Below are 18,606 nucleotides of genomic sequence, written 5' to 3'. Positions count from 1 at the left end.
AGTAAGCAGCAACCCTCCCCAACCCCCCATGGCCTCTGCATCAGCTCCTGCCTCCAGGTTCCATGCATTGAGTTCCTGTCCTGACTTCCTTCAATGATGAACAGGGCTGTGGAGGTGTAAACAATAAACCCTGATCTCCCCAACTTGCTTTCTGGTTCTGGTGTTTTATCGCAACAATAAAAGCCATAACTAACAACGAGGAAGACTTGTTATAGATAAAATGAACATACAGGCAGAAGCAGAGGCTGAGGCACATGGACAGATTCAGCAGGGCCATGTGAGGAGAGATGGGGAGGGAGAGCAAGAGAGGAGCCAAACCTAAGAGGGGTGGGTGGCCTGGGCTAAGAAACTGGCACAGCCGAAATGGCTGAATTATCTAGGGACCAGAGGACCTGAGGGGAAGGGGCAGCTCAGTCCCCCGGCTGGAGAGTTCAGGATAGGGGTCGGGGTATGCCAGGCAGGAGGACCCTATACCAGGTGGGGACTAAGGGATGCCTAGAGAACCAGAGTCACCTTTGCTATGTTAATACTAGGCGTCTCCGTTGGCAGTTTGTCCGGGGGATTGAGACCTAACAATAACACGACCAGGAACTACAAAATGAGCGTGAGTTCTAAAACAATGGGACGCCATCCGATGAGGGTACGGACTAGAACGTTCCCAGACAAACCAACCTTGGCTAGGGGGAGCGTGCCGGGGGCTAGGGGAGGGCCGCCCTCCCCATCGCCTGGCCCTCTGGCCCCGAGGCATGGCTCACGGTCTACACCCCGTCACCCCCACTTCTCCTCAGATTCTCCTTCCATCTCGGCCGCGCTCAGATTCATCCCTTCCATCTTCACCGCCGTGGGCTTTCCTCCCGACGCCTCGGCTCTGCTCCCCGAGCTTGCGTCCACACTCGCCGGGCTGCGCTCACCCCACCGCGCCCCCGGCGTCCCCGTCCCGCCCCCCGGGCCCGCTGCACTGTGGGTAGGCGGCGGCGGCGGCGGCGGCGGTAGCGGCGGCAGCGGCGGCGGCGGCGCTCAGAGCCCGCGGCAGGGGGAGGCCGCGCGCCGAACATGGCTGAGAAGCAGAAGCACGACGGGCGGGTGAAGATCGGACACTACGTGCTGGGGGACACCCTGGGCGTCGGCACCTTCGGCAAAGTGAAGAGTGAGTGCAGCGGCGCGGGCGGGCGTGAGGCCGGGTGGCAGGTGGAGCGCTCGCGGGCGAGCCCGGGGCACAAGCACCTGGCGCGGCAGCCCGGGCGTGGGTCCGGGGGGACCGGGCGGTTATTGGGGTGTGCCTTGGCGGGGGTGCCTTTTCGCTATGCCTCAGCTCGCTTGTCTGCAGAATTAGACGACTGGCCCAGTCCGAAGGGCCCCGAAGCGTGGGGAGGATGGGGGAGTCACGGCGCCCGCCGCGGATTGGGAGGGGGTCTCCCACTGGTGCCAAGTGCTCTGCGTGGAGTCGCATCTGTGGTCTCACTTAATCCTCAACGTGGCACCGTCAGGGTGCGGTCCTCACCTTAAAGGTGAGAGAACTGGAGCTCCAAGGCTTCCGCGACACGCCCAAGGTCACAGAGAATTGGCAGATCCAGGGTGAGGTCTAAGATGTCCTCCAATTTTGGCTTCGCTGATGAGGTCCCTGCCTTTCCCAGATTCTTCCCTGTCCCAGGCCTTTGATGGTGGAGTTGACCAGGGGCATGCCTAGAGCAGAGAGGTGCCAAGTCCCCCTGCTGGGTGCGTGATTAACGCTGGAATGCAGCGGGTTGGACAGAGAATTTAGGAGAACCCCTAGCTCTGTAGGTTGATTGGCTCAAGGAAGGCTTCTGGGGTCAGGGTTTGGGAGAAAATGTTGCTTGGTGATTGAACTTGGGGCCCCAAGAGGTCAGACTTGCTTAGGCAAGGGGTATGTTTGTTGGCGAAGGGATTGCTTTGGGGGTTTTGGAAAAAACCAGGTTGCTTTTGAAATTTCACACTGCACTTACTAGTTAAGTATTAAACTTTGCTTTGCTTTCTTATTAGTTAATAAGAATCACATGGGGTTTGATTACCGGTCCTTTCAACAGAACTACAGCTCTTGTTAAAAAATACTTGGTAGCAAGTTGGGAATTAAAAGTGAAACATTAGCCTTTTGTTGTTGTTGAATAAATATCGGGTAAGCAGTCTGGGGATTTTATGCTGAGGCTTATTTTTCACATTTTAACCTCCAGTGAAGACTTGAATAGAAGGGAGAGACTCCTCATTCCTGTGAGGATTAACTCCTCTTGGTGTATCTAATACCCTTTTGTACAACTAGAAAACACTGAATGCTCTCACCACATGCGAGGAACTGTTCCAGGTTACAGAGTTCTAGGAAAGAGCAAAACCTGAGCTCTCCTGGGACTTACTCTGGACGAGGGAAAGACAATCAGAATACATGTGAAAAGTATATGCCCCCTTCTATTGAGAAAGGAGAACAGGGGAAGGAAGGATGGAGACTTTTGTGAGGTTGGAAGTCACACGTGGCCTCGCTGAGTGGGTATTTTTGTAAAGACCTAAAATGTTTGTAAAATTCTTTGACTTCTTGTGAAGTCGGGATCTTGTAAGAACTGTGGATAGTCGGGAGATGATCCAGAGATTAGATAACGATGTGGACACCATCTTTGCTGAGAACTGCTTTGCTGTGGCATTGCAAAGTTATGCAAACAGCTGCTTTGCCATTTAGGGTAAGTTATATAACTTAGTCTATATGCTCTCATATTCTTTTTTTCTTTTCTTTTTCTTTCTTTCTTTTCTTTCTTTTTTTCTTTTTTTTTTTGGTTTTTTTGAGACAGGGTTTCTCTGTGTAGCCCTGGCTGTCCTGGAACTCACTCTGTAGACCAGGCTGGCCTTGAACTCAGAAATCCACCTGCCTCTGCCTCCGGAGTGCTGGGATTAAAGGCGTGCGCCACCACGCCCGGCTATGCTCTCATATTCTGATATGTGCTTTTGTTTGCACTTGAATTTTATTTTATTGTATTTTTTTTGTACTCTTGATATAGAGAGGACTACCTGTTCTGACTCCTCAGGCCATGTCAAGGGATAGCTCAAAACTCTTTGGTTGTAGTCTCTGGTTGCTTCTAAGCACCAGCTCCCTAAAATATAAACGGAACAGAAGGAAGGGACCTTTGATTTATGAGAAAAATCTTTTTCCTGGAGAGCCCTGTTGGAACAAGCTGTTTGGACTTTTCCTGACCATTTGATCTTCCCTAAAGAGACACTATGGGGTGTGATAGTTACTATTAATTGTCAAATGCACACAAGCAAGAATCACCTAGGAAGGGAATCTTAATGAAGAATTATTTAGATCTAGTTAGCTTCTGCGCATGATCAAGTGGGAAGCCCTCCCCCATTCTGGGCAGCACTGTTCTTGCGCTCTGTGAGTATAGAGGGATGTGCGAGCATGATGAGCAGGCATGCCTGCATGTGTTCTCTCTCTCTCTCTGCTGGTGACCGAGGATGTTCCTGCCTGGACTTCCTTCAAACAGACTGTAGCCTGGAAATTTGAATTAAAATAAACCCTTTCTTCCCTAAGTCACTTTTAGTTAGGGTGTTTTATGACAGAAATTAAGCTAGGTCAAGTGGGTTTGTAATCAATACAGCTGTAGTTGTTAAGTCAAGGGACTGGCGAAACAAAGTATATGTGTTTTAAGAATACATTTTAAGGCTGGTGAGATGGCTCAGTGGTTAAGAGCACCAACTGCTCTTCCAGAGGTCCTGAGTTCAATTCCCAGCAACCACATAGTGGCTCACAACCATGTAATGGGATCTGATGCCCTCTTTTGGTGTGTCTGAAGACAGCTACAGTGTGCTCATATACATAAAATAAATAAATCTTAAAACTTAAAAAAAGAATACATTTTAATCTATTATTTGACATTTCATACAATGTGCTTTAATCTGAGTCACCCCTCTTTCCCTCTCCAACTCCTTTGATGTCCTTCCACCAAATCTCCATTCCAATTTCATATATCTCTGTCTATCTATACATATATATGTATCTGCAGATCCATGCATGAGTATAGAGCCAACCACTGGGACACAGGTAACCTACTAGAGGCTCCCCCGCCCCCAGCCCCACAAGCAGCTGTGAACTGCCTAAGAAGTTTCTCATATTAGAGAGGGCTTTCTTGAGCCCCTCCCCTATCCAAGGCATATGTAGCTTTAAAAACATACACTGAGGTATGCTTTACATATTATTAAGTTCACTGATTTTAAGTGCACAGTTCAACAGTTTTTAGTAAGTTTGCCAAGTACCACAACCATCATTGTATCTTAGCTGTAGAACATTTATTTTAGCCATTTACAGTTAATAGCATTCACACCCACAACCCTCAGATACCACTATTTATGTCTAATATGTATAAGAAATGTCTTTTCTGGAAAAAGATGAATTGGGATCATGGAGTAAGGTGTCTCTATGTCTATTTTGTTTTTGAGGTTCATAGCTAGCATAAAATGTACCCGATTTGTTCCTTTTTACTGTTGCGTGATCTTCCATTGTATGTCTGTGCCCCCATTCTCATACATTCTTAGCTGCTGGACATTGTCTCGCTGTTATAAAGAGTGCCTCCATGAAGATTCACATGCAGAGCTCTGTGTGTGGATGTGTGTTGTTCCCCTGAGAAAATACTTGGGAAAACACAAAGGGTAGAAAGATGTAGTCCAACTGTTTAAGAGGTTTCAGTCTGTGGTTACTTGTAAGGGGACCTTCTTTGGGGTCACCAGCTCCTGAGTAGTGACACAGGGACTTATTGGGAATGCTTAAGGGCTTAGCTTAGGCTTATTCCCACCTAGTTTGTAAATTAACCCATTTATTCTAATCTAAAGTTTGCTTAGATGTGGCTTGTTACCATGTCTGTCTCTAGTGCCACTTCTTCCTCAGCATCTGGCTGGAGAATTCTCCCTCACCTGACTCCCTCCACAGAGAGAGTCCTGTGTCTCCCCCAAATCCTTTCTGTCCTTTCCTGCTTCACTGTGGGTCATCGGTTCTTTATTAAAGCCACCAGAAGGTGAGAGGGAGTGTTTACCAAAATGCTGTAGCCATATGAATAACAATACGGAAGCTGGCTTTGCTTTCAGCTTTCTCCTGGCGCAGAACTCAGCATTTGAGTAATAAAGACAATCCTTACACAGTGCACAATAGATCAGTTTGTCCTGTGTTGTAATGAGGCAGAACACGGTGGGGTGGTAGGAAATATACGAAGCAAAGAAGCTTACCTCATTAAAGAGGTAAAAAGATGTAATAAGGCTTGCCTCCCACTTCCTACTACCACCCAGTATGGCCATCATGCTATGAACACAGCAGGGATCAGTCCCTTGTTGGAGGTGGGGTCCAGTTCCATTCAGTAGACTGATTCCTCAACACACAGGGTCTTTTGAGGGACAGTTCATATCCAGACCTTAACACGGGGGACACACATCTTTTCACACCTTGGATGGGTATTTAGCAATGGAATTGCTGGTTCCTAGTATAGTTTTATCCTTGACTTTTTGAGATGCTGACAACTGTTTTCCAAAATGGTTGTACTGTACTGTTTTATATCCNACCAACATTTCTCTCCATTTCTTTTTCTTTTTCTCTTTCTTTTTTCTTTTTTTTCCTTTTGGTTTTTTGAGACAGGGTTTCTCTGTGTAGCCTTGGCTGTCCTGGAACTCATTTTGTAGACCAGGCTGGCCTCAAACCCAGAAATCCGCCTGCCCTCTGCCTCCCAAGTGCTGGGATAAAGGCATGTGCCACCACTGCCCAGCTTCTCTCCATTTCTTTATCAACAGCAGTTATCTGATTGTTACAGCTATTCCACTGGGCATGAAGTGTTAACTTTGCATTTTACTAGTAACAATGTTTTACTGTTGACCATGTTTTCATTTATTATATTATACACACATATATTTTCTTATATATATTTGTTGTTTTGCTTTTTGAGATAAGGTCTCACTACGTGGATATGACTGTCCTAGAACTTGCTATGCAGACCAGGCTGGCCTTGTGCACTCTGATGCCTGGCTATTTGCTAGTGTTTAGTTGTGGTAGGGGTGTACAATACATGACTTGAATAGGGTTTTTGCCCTGTATGACAACTTATATTGGAATTTGATTCCCACACTGCATTGAAAGGTGCTGGCACCTTTAGGAGGCATCTTGGTCTTTAGTGGAATCAGTGCCTTTCTTTAGTGTGTAAGTAATAGTGGGATAGATAATCTTGTTATAAAGCAAGTTCTCCCTTTGTGGCTTGTGGCTTCCCCATGTACTTGCTAGTCCTGATTTTTTTTCTGCTATGAGAGCAAGCACCATGGAGTTCCCAGAAGCTGAGTTGATGCTGGCACCATACTTGTAGACTTTCCAACCTCTGTCACCACTGGCCAAAATAAACTGCCTTACTTAATAAATTACCTGCTCTCAAATATGCTGTATACCAGTAGAAGACAGGCTAAGACAAGTTGCTCATCAACTTTTAAGCTGAATTAACAGGATTTTTTAAAATGAATTTTTGTTTACAAGTCTCTTGCCCAATATGTATTCCAAATTAAATTCTTGCTTTGTTGGACTCTGTCTCTCCATCCCTCCCCCTCTACCTCTCTTTCTTTCGCTATAGGATTTTATGTATCCCAGAGTGACATCAAAGTCAAATTGTTGCCAAGCCTGGCTTAGAGTTTCTGATCCTCCCGTCTCTACTCCCCAGATGATAGGATTACAGGCATAGCGTGCACCATCATGCCCTGTTTATGAGGGTCTTAGGTCTGCTAGGCAAGCTCTTCACCAGTTGAGCTACATCTTAGTCTGGTTTGTCATTTTTTTCAGTTGTATTTTTGAAATATACAAGTTTTGAAGTTTTAAGCTCAAAGTTGTCATTTTAAGAAGTGGATCATAACTGTGAGTTCGGGGCCAGCCTGGTCTATCCATTAGGGGTGGGGGAGGGAATCAGCTATTTGATATTGTACTTAAAACATCTTTGCCTAGGAGATTTGAAAGATTTGGCTTACTGTCCTTTCTTGTGAATATTTGATTGTCCCGGCTTCCACATTTAACTCTGATCCATTTTGCGTTAGAGGTTGACCTTCTCCATGTGCTTACCCACTTGCCTCAGCATGTTTTGTTGAAAGCTCATACATTTTTAATTGTTACAGATTTAGATTTTATAAAATGAATCTCTACTATAAACCTTAATAGTGGATGGTTTAGTTTTATGTGGCAATCACTATGTGGTATAGAGGAGTGAGGAACACTTATGTGCTCTCTGTCTTAACTGTTATGCTATTTAAATTTAATTTCAATTGTTGATATATAAATTTATTGATCTAAGTTAAGATTAATAAGCAAAAATATAAACAGTATAGCTTTCATGTAATAGCATAGCTTCAAATTACTTTAAAAACACATAAAATCTTATTTGCTAGTAAGTAATTTAAAACTTATTTAAAATGGACTAAATTGAATTTTCTCTAACTGTAGGCTATAGTATTGTTGTTCCTAGACAGTGTCTTTGAAACAGATTATATGGGTTGACAAAGTTTAAAGAGTAGTATGTTTTTAATCTCTTAAAAGATTTCCTCTAAATTTATGGTTTAAAGCTTCACTCATTCTGGTAGGGTAGAAGAACTACTGTTTGGAGCTCTTGTAGTTAGACCTGCTCTATTCTTCTAACTTATGAAAAGGTGGTATAACTAGAATAGATCTTTTATATATGATTTACAAAGACTGGTTGGAGGAAACTTTACTATACTGCCAATTATTCATTTCAAAAGAATCCCTTGTTTTTAAGGTGAAACCCGCCACGTGGCTTATGAGAGAACTGTTCTTTATATCTGTGCACCAGCAGATACTTTGCAGTGACATCTGTCTCTTCCTAGTCAGTAGAGGTCACCAAGAGCATTAGGTTTTCTTCTTTTTAAAATAGTTATCCATAACACATGGATTCTGAGAAATTGAATAAATATTTTACTAGTTCCCCATTTAATTTTTAGATGAAAAATTTCAAAATGTAAATGACAAGTTTTAGGTGGCCAGTTGGAAGATTAAAAGCCATACCATGGTTTCCTTGAGATTTATGTTTTATTTTCGCTAGTTGAAGGCCTTGAACAGCTAGCGCTCTGTCCTTATTGCATCTCTGTCCTCAAAGAGAACATATGCAACTTATAAAGACCTGGACACGTTGGTGATTGAACTGATTAAGAAAAGAAGTAGATTTAAAGATGTTTGTATTTAATTGCTGACATGGCTTATCAGAACAGTGAATTTCTTGGAGAGCAGAGCGGGAATGTAGATAAGTCAGATAAGAAGGGAGGAGCGCAGCTAGTTATGGCCCCACCTAGCCATCTGTCCCAGCACTCATGGCTAAGGCCAGAGGACTATGGATGCCACTCCCACTTTGGCCACACAGTCAGTGCCTGTCTCAAAAATAAAACAGAAAGGGAAAATACATTTTAAATTCTTCAATGTTGAAAGTCACAATCTTAGCTGGGCGGTGGTGGCACTCGCCTTTAATCCCAGCACTTGGTAGGTGGATTTCTGAGTTCAAGGCCAGCCTGGTCTACAGAGTGAGTTCCAGGATAACCAGGGCTACACAGAGAAACCCTGTCTCGGAAACAAACAAACAAAAAAACCAAAAAAACATACTCTAATTATTACCCTATATGCACTTGAAGTTATTGGTACTGACGAGAGTAATCATCTGTTACAAGTGTTAGATATATTCTAAACGTGTCCACAGGGACATGACACTTGCGTACTTTTTAGTGTACAGAGCATTGGAGTGAGATAGCCTAGTGTGGAGCTGTCATAAGCCAGTTGGGTATGCCAGACTTTACACAGTTCTTTACACAGTGTGAGAAGTACACAAAGCTAGATAGCTCAAAAGGTCCACTCGTCCCCACAGTTAACTACACTGTGACCGTTACCTGTGATCTAGTTCTGAGAACAGAACTTCATTAGATGGAAGGAATTTGTGAATAAATGTGTTCAGAAATCTCTAGTTGTGTGGACTCTGTTCACTTTCAGCCTCTCCCGTTGATGTGAAGTACATGTGATATACTTGTGCCCCAAATTCCCTGAAAGAGATCGGACCATGGCTTTGTCATTCTCATGCTGACACAGCACTGTTTTTCCTCATCTGTGCCGCTGTCACTGCTTCTATGAAAACAGGCCAAAGTCTTGTGGTTCATGCCAGTGCTGGCTGTGCTCTGTAATGCAATAATACCACCTCAATTACCCTGAGAGTCCTGTGGTTTCCTTAATGATAGGGAAAATATTTTGCAGAAAAATTAGTTAAATTTTGAAGTCAAGTAGGTAATTTAATTTGGTCTAGCAGAAAGATCTAATCTTAAGTCCTTTGAGATAATTAGTAAGTGGGCACCAGTGGTGAATGGTCTGTAACAGTGAGAGTGACTTACCATATGTAGATCCAAATACAAGAGAAAGTTTGTGAATTAGGTTTGTACGTTTTCTGTTTAAGCAAATGAGATGAATATGCAAAGCAATGTTTTATTCTGATGTGTGGTAAACCATCTTATTTTTAGCATGGTGCTAGTGAGGAAGGAATTTCAGGCAGTTTTTATCTCTGCTAATAATAGAAACTTTCTTCGCCCCTTCAAGGGAGCAGTCTCCTTGCTTAAGCGGGGACTTGTTTGGTGGTGCTGGTCTCTGATGGATTTTTACTTTGTTTCTTTTGCTGGTGTCTTTGTTTTCCAAGTATTAATTTTTTTCAAGGAATCTGTTATTAGATTTTTTTTTTTTTAAGATTTATTTATTTATTATATGTAAGTACACTGTAGCTGTCTTCAGACACTCCAGAAGAGGGCGTCAGATCTTGTTACGGATGGTTATGAGCCACAATGTGGTTGCTGGGATTTGAACTCCGGACCTTCGGAAGAGCGGTCGGGTGTTCTTACCCACTGAGCCATCTCACCAGCCCCCCTGTTATTAGATTTTTAAAACCAGCCTTTTATGTAATTAAAAACATTAACAAAAGTCACATTTTTTATCCCAAATGTTAATGTGCCTAGTTATTAAAATATTTTGCTCCTTGTGGTTTTTTTTTTTTGGTCATTTTATATATTATTAAAACCCAGTGAGCAGTGTTTTCATGTAGTACTTCTGATTTTTTCTAAATTATAAATTAGCAATAACCAATTAGTTATGGTTGTCATAACTGAAAATAATGAAATTAAATGTTTATACATACCCCCGGTTCTTTTTCTATAATATTACTTTGCTTGTACAATTCTATTGGTACACATTGTTTTGGTTTTCCCTCTTTAAAGCGTTTTGAGTTGATGCTGTGTGGGATTCCAGAAATAGTTTCAGTTCTCCCACCCAATTAATACAATAATGCCAGCAGTACATGTTTGCTGTCTTTAATTATATTGAATTTCAGGCACAAATAACATTGCTATTAATGACACTACTACACACTTACTAATTTAATTGAAGTGAGAATGTTACAGAACTGGCTTAAATGATTCTTGATGTATATTTAATGTCTTAAGTTACTGCCATATGATGAGCCCGTCGTCTCTCAGAGTTGTTCCAAGTCCTCCCTTCATAGCCTGTTTCAGTGCTCTGTGAACTGCTAGATAATCTCACAGCTATATTGCGTACTGTCAATAGATTGCAGCTACAAAAATTGACGTTGTTTTTTCATGGTAGCTTTGTGATTAAGATGAAGTGTGCTCTGGATGGTTTATCATTGCTGAACAACTGTCTTTACAGAAGTTAGGTATCATCAGAAAGGGATACTCTGTCTGCACTTGAATTGCCTTAAAGATTTATTTTTAATTTTAATCATGGGGCTCACTGACTGCTCTTCTGAAGGTCCTGAGTTCAAACCCCAGCAACCACACAGTGTCTCACAACCACCTATAATAAGATCTGATGTCCCCTTCTAGTGTGTCTGAAGACAGCTACAGTGTACTTAAGATATAATAATAAATAAATCTTTAAAAAATTGTTTTAATCATGTGTCTGTGTCTGGGTGTGTGTATGTGCCTGCAGAAGCCAAAGGTGTTGGAACCCCTGTAGCTGGAGTTACAGGCAGTTGTGACTTGCCTCATGAGGGTACTGGGAATTGAACTCTGATCCTCTGGAGGAGCAGTAGGTGCTCTTAACCACTGAGCCACCTCTCCAGACCATACTACTGAGTTTTTTTTTATAAATGATTTTGACATGGACTCCAATATGAGTTGTTGTTTAGGATGGCAAAAAGCTATTTGAGATAACTAGAAGACAGACCATAGAGCCAGAATTAAACTGAATAGACTGCTTAGGTTGCTTTATAAAAGTCAGAAAAGTGAAATTCGATAGGGGCATGAGTCAAATCTAGCTCTTAAGGTAAGCCCAAACCAAAACACAGGTGCTGCATAAAGAATGGACCAGTTGATAGGAATTTCAAAGACTTGGAGTCCTAGGTGACCACAAGCTTAAGAACCACACATTAGGAATGCTTAAATGATAAAATTGTTGCCAGCTGGACAATAGATATGCAGAGACACATTAGTTGGCAGTTGTAGGAGTAGTTTGGTTTTGTTATACTTTAAGTCAATTTTGGAATAATGGGTGTTACAGCTTGGAAAAACCATAGCCAACTGTGATTCACTCTGACAATAAACTATGTTTAGGAGAGGTCTGAAGGTGTGCTGTGTGATCTCATAGAGGAAATGTGATCTTTTCACACTGTGAGAAAACAGTGTGACTGGAATGCAGCTCAAAATGCATTTGAAAAAAACAAAACAAAACAAAACAAAACAGGAGTCGCCATAACTGGCCATGCCTTGGGGATGGTTGCAAGGAAGCACAGTGTGGGACAGAAGTAGATCTGTTTCTAGGCGCCAATACCATACATCCATGACATTTCTGTTATTGATTCATTTGCTCGGGTTTGGTGGTTGTACAGTGTACATTGGAAGGTAGGCATCACTTCCCTCTGATGATACTCTTGGCAACTTTATCATTCTGTTACTGTATGTAAAATTTTTCCTTGTGTTATTGACATGTCTCCTGGCTATGACTTGTATGAAATCAACTTTCATACATAGTTAAGAACAACTGAAAAAACTGGAGGGAAAATCCCACATAATTCCTCAGCCATCTGTTTGAAGGCAGCTGAACCTAATTCAAGGAATCCTGAGAAGAAAAATCCACTGGAGTGAGCCTGACATTTTGAGTTTGCTAATTTGTGAGGATGGTAAATCTGAGAAGCCAAGCAGAGAGCAGTAGCCAGAAGAGAGAAGGACTGAGCAGTTTGAATTCTGAGGAGAAAATAGAATTAAGTTTTCCAGAGCCAGTCCTTGGTAAACATGTGCATTTGTGGTTAGTTAAAACACTTGGAAGATTAAAAATTCGGTTTATGATCAGCTTAATCCCAGACTAAGAATGTCTACTTTCTATCTTCTCTAAAGGAAAAAACAAAAACAAACAAACAAACAAACAAAAAACAACAAACAACTCACAATCAAGTGGGGTCTCTACAGATGTTCATATACAGTGTTCAGCATTACAGGAGAGGTCTGTGATAATAGGAAAAGCATGAACATGATTCAGATTTTAAAGTTTTTAGACATGAACTTTAACTTACTAATATATTTAAGATGAGGCCTTTTATTATCAGGTTTGGAATCCATACAAATAAGCAAAGGAAATTGTAGAACTGAAAAACGCAGTCATCCAAACAGAATTTTGTAGATGTCTTAACAGATTAGATACTACTGAAAAGATTAGTGTAGTCAAACGTAAATATCCAGACTGAACCATAGAGGGATGAGGGGTAGAGAGAATGCATAAGTCACAGATTGGAGCAGAGTAAAGTCAAGACTGTGTGTTATCACAACCTCCACAGAACAAGTTCATTATAGGGCATGTGGGTATGAGTGAGTGGAGACATAACCTTAGATTTCCCTTTATTTAATGATATTTTTAAACATTTTAAGTATATGTATGTGTGTATTACTGTGTAGGGGTGTTGTGGAATATATATATATATATATATACTCACATATATACATGTATATATATTCATATGTATATGAATACATATATATATATTCATATGTATATGAATACATGTATATATATATTCATATTCATATATATATATATATATATATATATATATATATATATATACTGTTGTCCACAGAGTCTGGAAGAGGATGTCAGGTTTCCTGGCCCTGTAGTTACAGGCAATTGTGAATGCTGGGAACTGAATCCAGGTCCTCTGTAAGAGCAGTACACGGTCTTCCTGCTTAGGCATCTCTCCATTCCCATGGTTTTCCTTCTTTAAATTAACTTTTTCTGAATGTATAGTAAAATACATATGATTATGTAGTTTGTCTACCAAACATTTAAAACATTATTTATTTTGATGATGATGATGGTGGTGTGTGTACACACAAGTGCCCATGTGCCATTGTGGAAGTGTGATGTGTGTGTGTACACAAGTGCCCATGTACCATTGTGGAAGTCTGGAGGACAGAGTGCAACTAATTTTTGAGAATGAGTTCTAGCTTGCCACCTTGTAAGATATGGGGAATTTTGCATTCAGGTTATTAGGCCTGTGTGTAAGAGTCTATATCCACTGAGATATCCTGCCAGCCCCTAAACATCATTTTAATGAAAATTGCCTGTAAATGGTTAGTTGACATTGGGCTGGAGGGTCTATGGAAGAAATGTATGATCATTGTTTGTTTGTTTGCTTTTTGAGACAGGGTTTCTCTGTACAGCCCTGGCTGTCCAGGAACTCACTCTGTAGACCAGGCTGGCCTCGAACTCAGAAATCTGCCTGCCTCTGCCTCCTAAGCACTGGGATCAAAGGTGTGCGCCACCACGCCCGCATGGTCATTGTTTTTACACAATTGTAAGAAAACAAACAGACTTGTATCTTCCATTGAAGGTGTTCGTTCAGATGCATACACATGGCTCCGGCTTGAGTCGTTTTACTAGAGCTGACAGGCTCTGCTCGCGTGTATCTCATAACCTAGTATGACCTATATGAAGACTGTGCTGGGCTGTAACAGCTCTGGCTTTTAAGGACTCATGTGATTATGCCATATTGACATTCTGGGTCTTCTATGTCCCAAGTCTTTGAAAACTAAGTAAATTGAGGTGAAGTTAGAACATTTACTGTCTCGTAAACACTGCTGTGGATTCAGGACCATTGATAGTTTGAGTGGGCACTGCACATTCTCCAAGGGAGAGGAAAATGGACAGGAGCAATTTTTGAAGAGTGAAAGAAATAAAATCCCAGCTTTTGCCATAGGAATGGAGAAAAAAACTTAATAATAAAGGAATACACTTTTTTTGAGAGATAAATTTAATTTGTTGCCAGCATAACCACAGTAAAGGAAATTATTAGAACTATTCAGTAAGCGAGAAATTAATCCCAAATAAAAGCAAGAAGCCTTTCTTAGTTAGGATTTTATTGCTATGAAGAGACACCATGACCATGGCAACTTTTTTTTTAAGGTTCTACATTTTATTACTGGACAAACTACACCCCCAGTTTAGAACTGACAGAGTCTCCAGGTTAAAAATGTTGAACTCCATCTGGTAGGTTTGATTGATGACCATGATTCAGTATAAACCCTTAGCCTTGCCATTGTGTGACTCAGCTTCATGCTCCTCCGGTGTCTTCTCTTGGAGTTGTGCCTGATTTTGTTACCCGTTTTCATCTGAATCCATTGAGGAATAGGATGATGTGCTTTTGCTTCTTGGTCAGGAATCGCTAGATTCTGAATGTCGTGTGGAAAAACTGGCAAAAAGCCAACCAGGTGTGTGGCTCACAATGGAGGAGCAAGAGGAGCCATGGCAGCTCTTATAAAGGGAAACATTTACCTGGGGCTGGCTTACAGTTCGGAGGTTTAGTCTATTATCATCATGGTGGGAAGCATGGGAGCAAGCAGGCAGACATCACACTAGAGAGGTAACTGAAACTTCTACATCTGGATTGACAGGCAGCAGGAAGAGAGACACTGGGCTTGTCTTGAGTTTCTGAAACCTCAAAGTCCACCCTCAGTGACACACTTCCTCTAGCAAGGCCACACCTAGTCTAATAAGGCCACACCCCCAATAGTGCCACCTCCTATTGGCCTATGGGGGCCATTTTTATTCAAATCACTACAAAGCCCAAGAGAACATGAAATGCACTGGAAAGGGCCCACTGAGGAGTAACTAAATAGATACGGATAATAAAAGTCCATCCTGTCGCCAGGCGTGGTGGCGCACGCCTTTAATCCCAGCACTCGGGAAGCAGAGGCAGGCGGATTTCTGAGTTCGAGGCTAGCCTGGTCCACAGAGTGAGTTCCAGGACAGCCAGGGCTATACAGAGAAACCCTGTCTCGAAAAACTAAGAACCAAACCAAACCAAACCAAAACAAAAGATCTCCATCCTGTAAGATTTAAAATACATGTCAGAATTAAATACAAAGCCAAATGTACGTGAAGACCAATGTATTCTAAAGCCCTTGTGTTATCCAAGAAAAGTAAAAATTCCAAATTTGTGTTAGACATTAGTGAGTCGAGGATGCATATTACAATCTCGGGGGTAATCATTAAAACAATCCTGAGGGTCCTTGAGGTGAAAACTGGTTTTGTGTTTCTTAATTTGTAGAGAATTTTAAATTATTCTACAACTTACTCTTAAAGAGATTTTATGGAACAGACAGTGCTGGAGCTGGAATGGCAGGAGGGGGAGTGAGTAGTGGCGGTCATGCCCTGGCAGGATCTACCCTTCCTTGGAGGGAGGACAGGCAGAAAGTTTCAGATCCATTATCCTTTGAATGCTAGTGTATCTTCTAGCATTTTAAAATAATCTCTTCTATACTGGTTGACTTTTTCTGATTATATCTTACCTTAAACGATTATGTAAACATTAAGCTAATTTTCTTATGGAACTAAGAAATTAATAATTTCTTATGGATTGACTTGAATTTTAAAGAAGTATTTTAAAGTTGTAGTCTATAAGGGCAGCATAAATAAAGTTTTAAAAAAATGAAGCCAAAGCCAGGTGTAGTGATTCATGCCTTTAATTCCAGCACTCAGGAGGCAGAGGCAGGTGGATCTCTGTGAGTTTGAGGCCATCCGGGTCTACATAGTGAGTTCTAGGACAGCTAGAGCCACATAGTGAGAGTCTCCCTCTCCCTCATTACAAATAAACATACTAAGACGGTAAGTATAGCTCTTACCAGAATAAAACAAGCCAACCAGACAAACCAAACAGCTCAGGCCTTTCCTGGCTGATTTTAAACAGTCTGTTTTTCTCTGCCTCTTGTCTGTAATTCTTTTTTTTTTTTTTTCCCTGTAAGTCTTTATGTGTTTCTTAGCTTAATGCCATTGGACTAATATTATGTGATATATTTGCTTATTATTTATATTCTCTACCAGAATGCAACTTCCATTTATTTCCAGAATTCAAGATAATTCTTTATATACTTCAAATAATATTTACTAATTTTGAAAGAATGAAAAATAACTGCACACACTCACATGATGAAAGCAACAAGAGAGAAAAGTCTTTTGGGATATGTGAATGCATCCTTTTAGTACTGAATATATACTCAATGTGTTATTGTGGGGCTAGCAAAGGAGTTTAGCCAGCTTTTATGTCTCCAATTTCAATTTGAATGTCTGATTCACAAGAAAGGGTAGAGCTCTGTCCTTTGATAAAGCCTTGATTTATTTTAAAATAAATTATTTGTTTTATGTATATGACCATGATATCACTGACACACCAGAAGAGGGCATCAGATTCAATTACAGTCAGTTGTGAGCCACCATGTGGTTGCTGGGATTTGAACTCATGGCCTCTGGAAGGGCAGTCAGTGCTGCTCTGATGAGCCATCACTCCAGGCTGAGCCTTGATCTTTGATGGAATAGTAAGTAGCTCTTTTGATTACTGTCACCCAGTGTCCTTCCTTCCATCATGGCTTCATTTAGTATGTCCAGCTGCACATAAAGTGAGAAGCATGCATGTGATAGGATTTAGTATCTTTGTGAAAGCAATTCTATGGGCGTGTCTTGGAGGGATTTTCTAAATTAGGTGGAGGTGGAATAACCCACATTACCTGTGAGCAGTACCATTTCATGGGTTGGGTGTCCCTATTGAATGAGAAGGAAAAAAGCAGCGGGGCTGCAGTCTTCAGCTCTCTGTGTGAATACAATGTGATATGCTGCTATAAACGCCCCCTGCCATAACTTCTCCATTGTGATCAACTATAAACCCAAGTAAGGTCCTGGTCCTTACATTGCTTTGTTGGGAATTTGGTCACAGCAGTGAGGAGAGCTAACTTATACAGATAACTGGTACCCAGAAATGTTTGGTTTTTAGGCCTTTGGAACTGGTTTGCAGAAGAACTATGGAGAGTTTGCACCCTTGGGCTACAAAAGCCCTGGAGTGCTGTAAGCAGAACTTAATGGAACATTCTGTAGGGATATTGGCAGACAAGAATTTTGAGAGATCTGTGGAAAAAGGAGGCCTTGATCATGAAAAGGTGAATAAGAACTCTATCTGGAACTGGGTTAGGGACCCTTCATACAGTATTGTAGAAAAAAGAATCTATCTGAATGTATTCTGCCGATTTCCTGAGAACTTGAGTGAGGCTGAATGTAGTGGACCAGTTTGTGTGATATGGAAAGTTCCGGGATGGAGCACCCTTCAGTCTGCATCATGGTTGCTGCTCAATGCTCATTGGTATAATCCAAGTCTATAGTGAGGAAGAGCAGAAAATCAGCAGCGAGATTAGAAAACTGACATTTGAGGAGGAAGTGTGTGGAATTAAGTATCAGGTTTCAAGGAGAGTGTTAAAAAGATTAGTGCCATGCAACTGGAATCTGGCACTCAGCCCGAGAACAGGAGGGGTGCTCTGAGGACAAGACCACACTCATGGAAGGCTTCATCTGATGGAAATTCAGATTCATTTGAAATGAGGGAACCTAAACTAAGAATGATAATGTTGGGGTTCCCAGCTCAAAACCAATTTCCTAGGAAAGGATTTCCCTAGAGTTAGCATACAGAAGCCAGGATAGCCATTGTCCAGAGGGTCAGGCTCTGTGCCAAGTTGCTGGCAGAACTTGGCAGAATCATCCACATGACAGTGGTTTCACAGGCACAGGAGATACAAGACTGAGAAGGTCATGAGGTCTGTACAACAGTTCCGGAGAGACACTAAGGCCAGGCAGTGCGAGCCAGGGTTGCAGTTCCTGCTAGGAGGACGTCCTGAGGTCCTCATGTGAAGCTGACAGTGAAACTGAGGTTGTAATGGAGTCCCCAGCACGATGGTGAATCTAGGACTGTGGAATTTCTGCTGAAGAAAGCTGTAGGCACTGAGGAGAGTTGGATCAGAAGAGGGGCTATGTGTATGTACCTCAGGCAGCCCAGCTGAGGAATGGGCTGTCCAACTCTTTGGAGCCCAAATGATTCCACCATGATCCCCAGAAGCAGGAGTGGAGCTGTTTTCCTTAATGAATTCCAGTCTCCCTGTGGTCCACTCATCTCTTCGTGTGCCCCAGAGCGCCCTGTTAGAATGGGAATATTTTTTCTGTGCCTTTGTATATGGTAAGAATGTAACTTTTATATATATATATATCTATCTATATCTATATCTATATCTATATATCTATAT

The 18,606-nt window shown here is 41.8% G+C and overlaps 1 protein-coding gene across 3 annotated transcripts in view; it reads left to right on the top strand.

Annotated features, from left to right (window-relative positions):
* The first annotated feature begins 953 nt into the window (after positions 1-953).
* Prkaa2 (protein kinase AMP-activated catalytic subunit alpha 2) overlaps positions 954-18,606 on the top strand; it is a 75,035-nt gene continuing 57,382 nt past the window's right edge. The window contains exon 1 of one of the 3 annotated variants that reach the window (XM_021200108.2): positions 954-1,147. In XM_021200108.2, the coding sequence (XP_021055767.1) occupies positions 1,054-1,147 (94 nt within the window). In that variant the 5' untranslated portion in view covers positions 954-1,053. Of the gene's footprint in view, positions 1,148-17,105; positions 18,540-18,606 lie in introns of those variants that run through there. The other 2 variants (XM_029539581.1, XM_029539580.1) reach the window with 2 other exon arrangements.

Source organism: Mus pahari, chromosome 6 (genome assembly GCF_900095145.1).
Source record: "Mus pahari chromosome 6, PAHARI_EIJ_v1.1, whole genome shotgun sequence".
NCBI lineage: Eukaryota > Metazoa > Chordata > Mammalia > Rodentia > Muridae > Mus > Mus pahari.
Note: the sequence above shows the minus strand (reverse complement) of the source record. Positions and strands in the feature narration are given on the sequence as shown.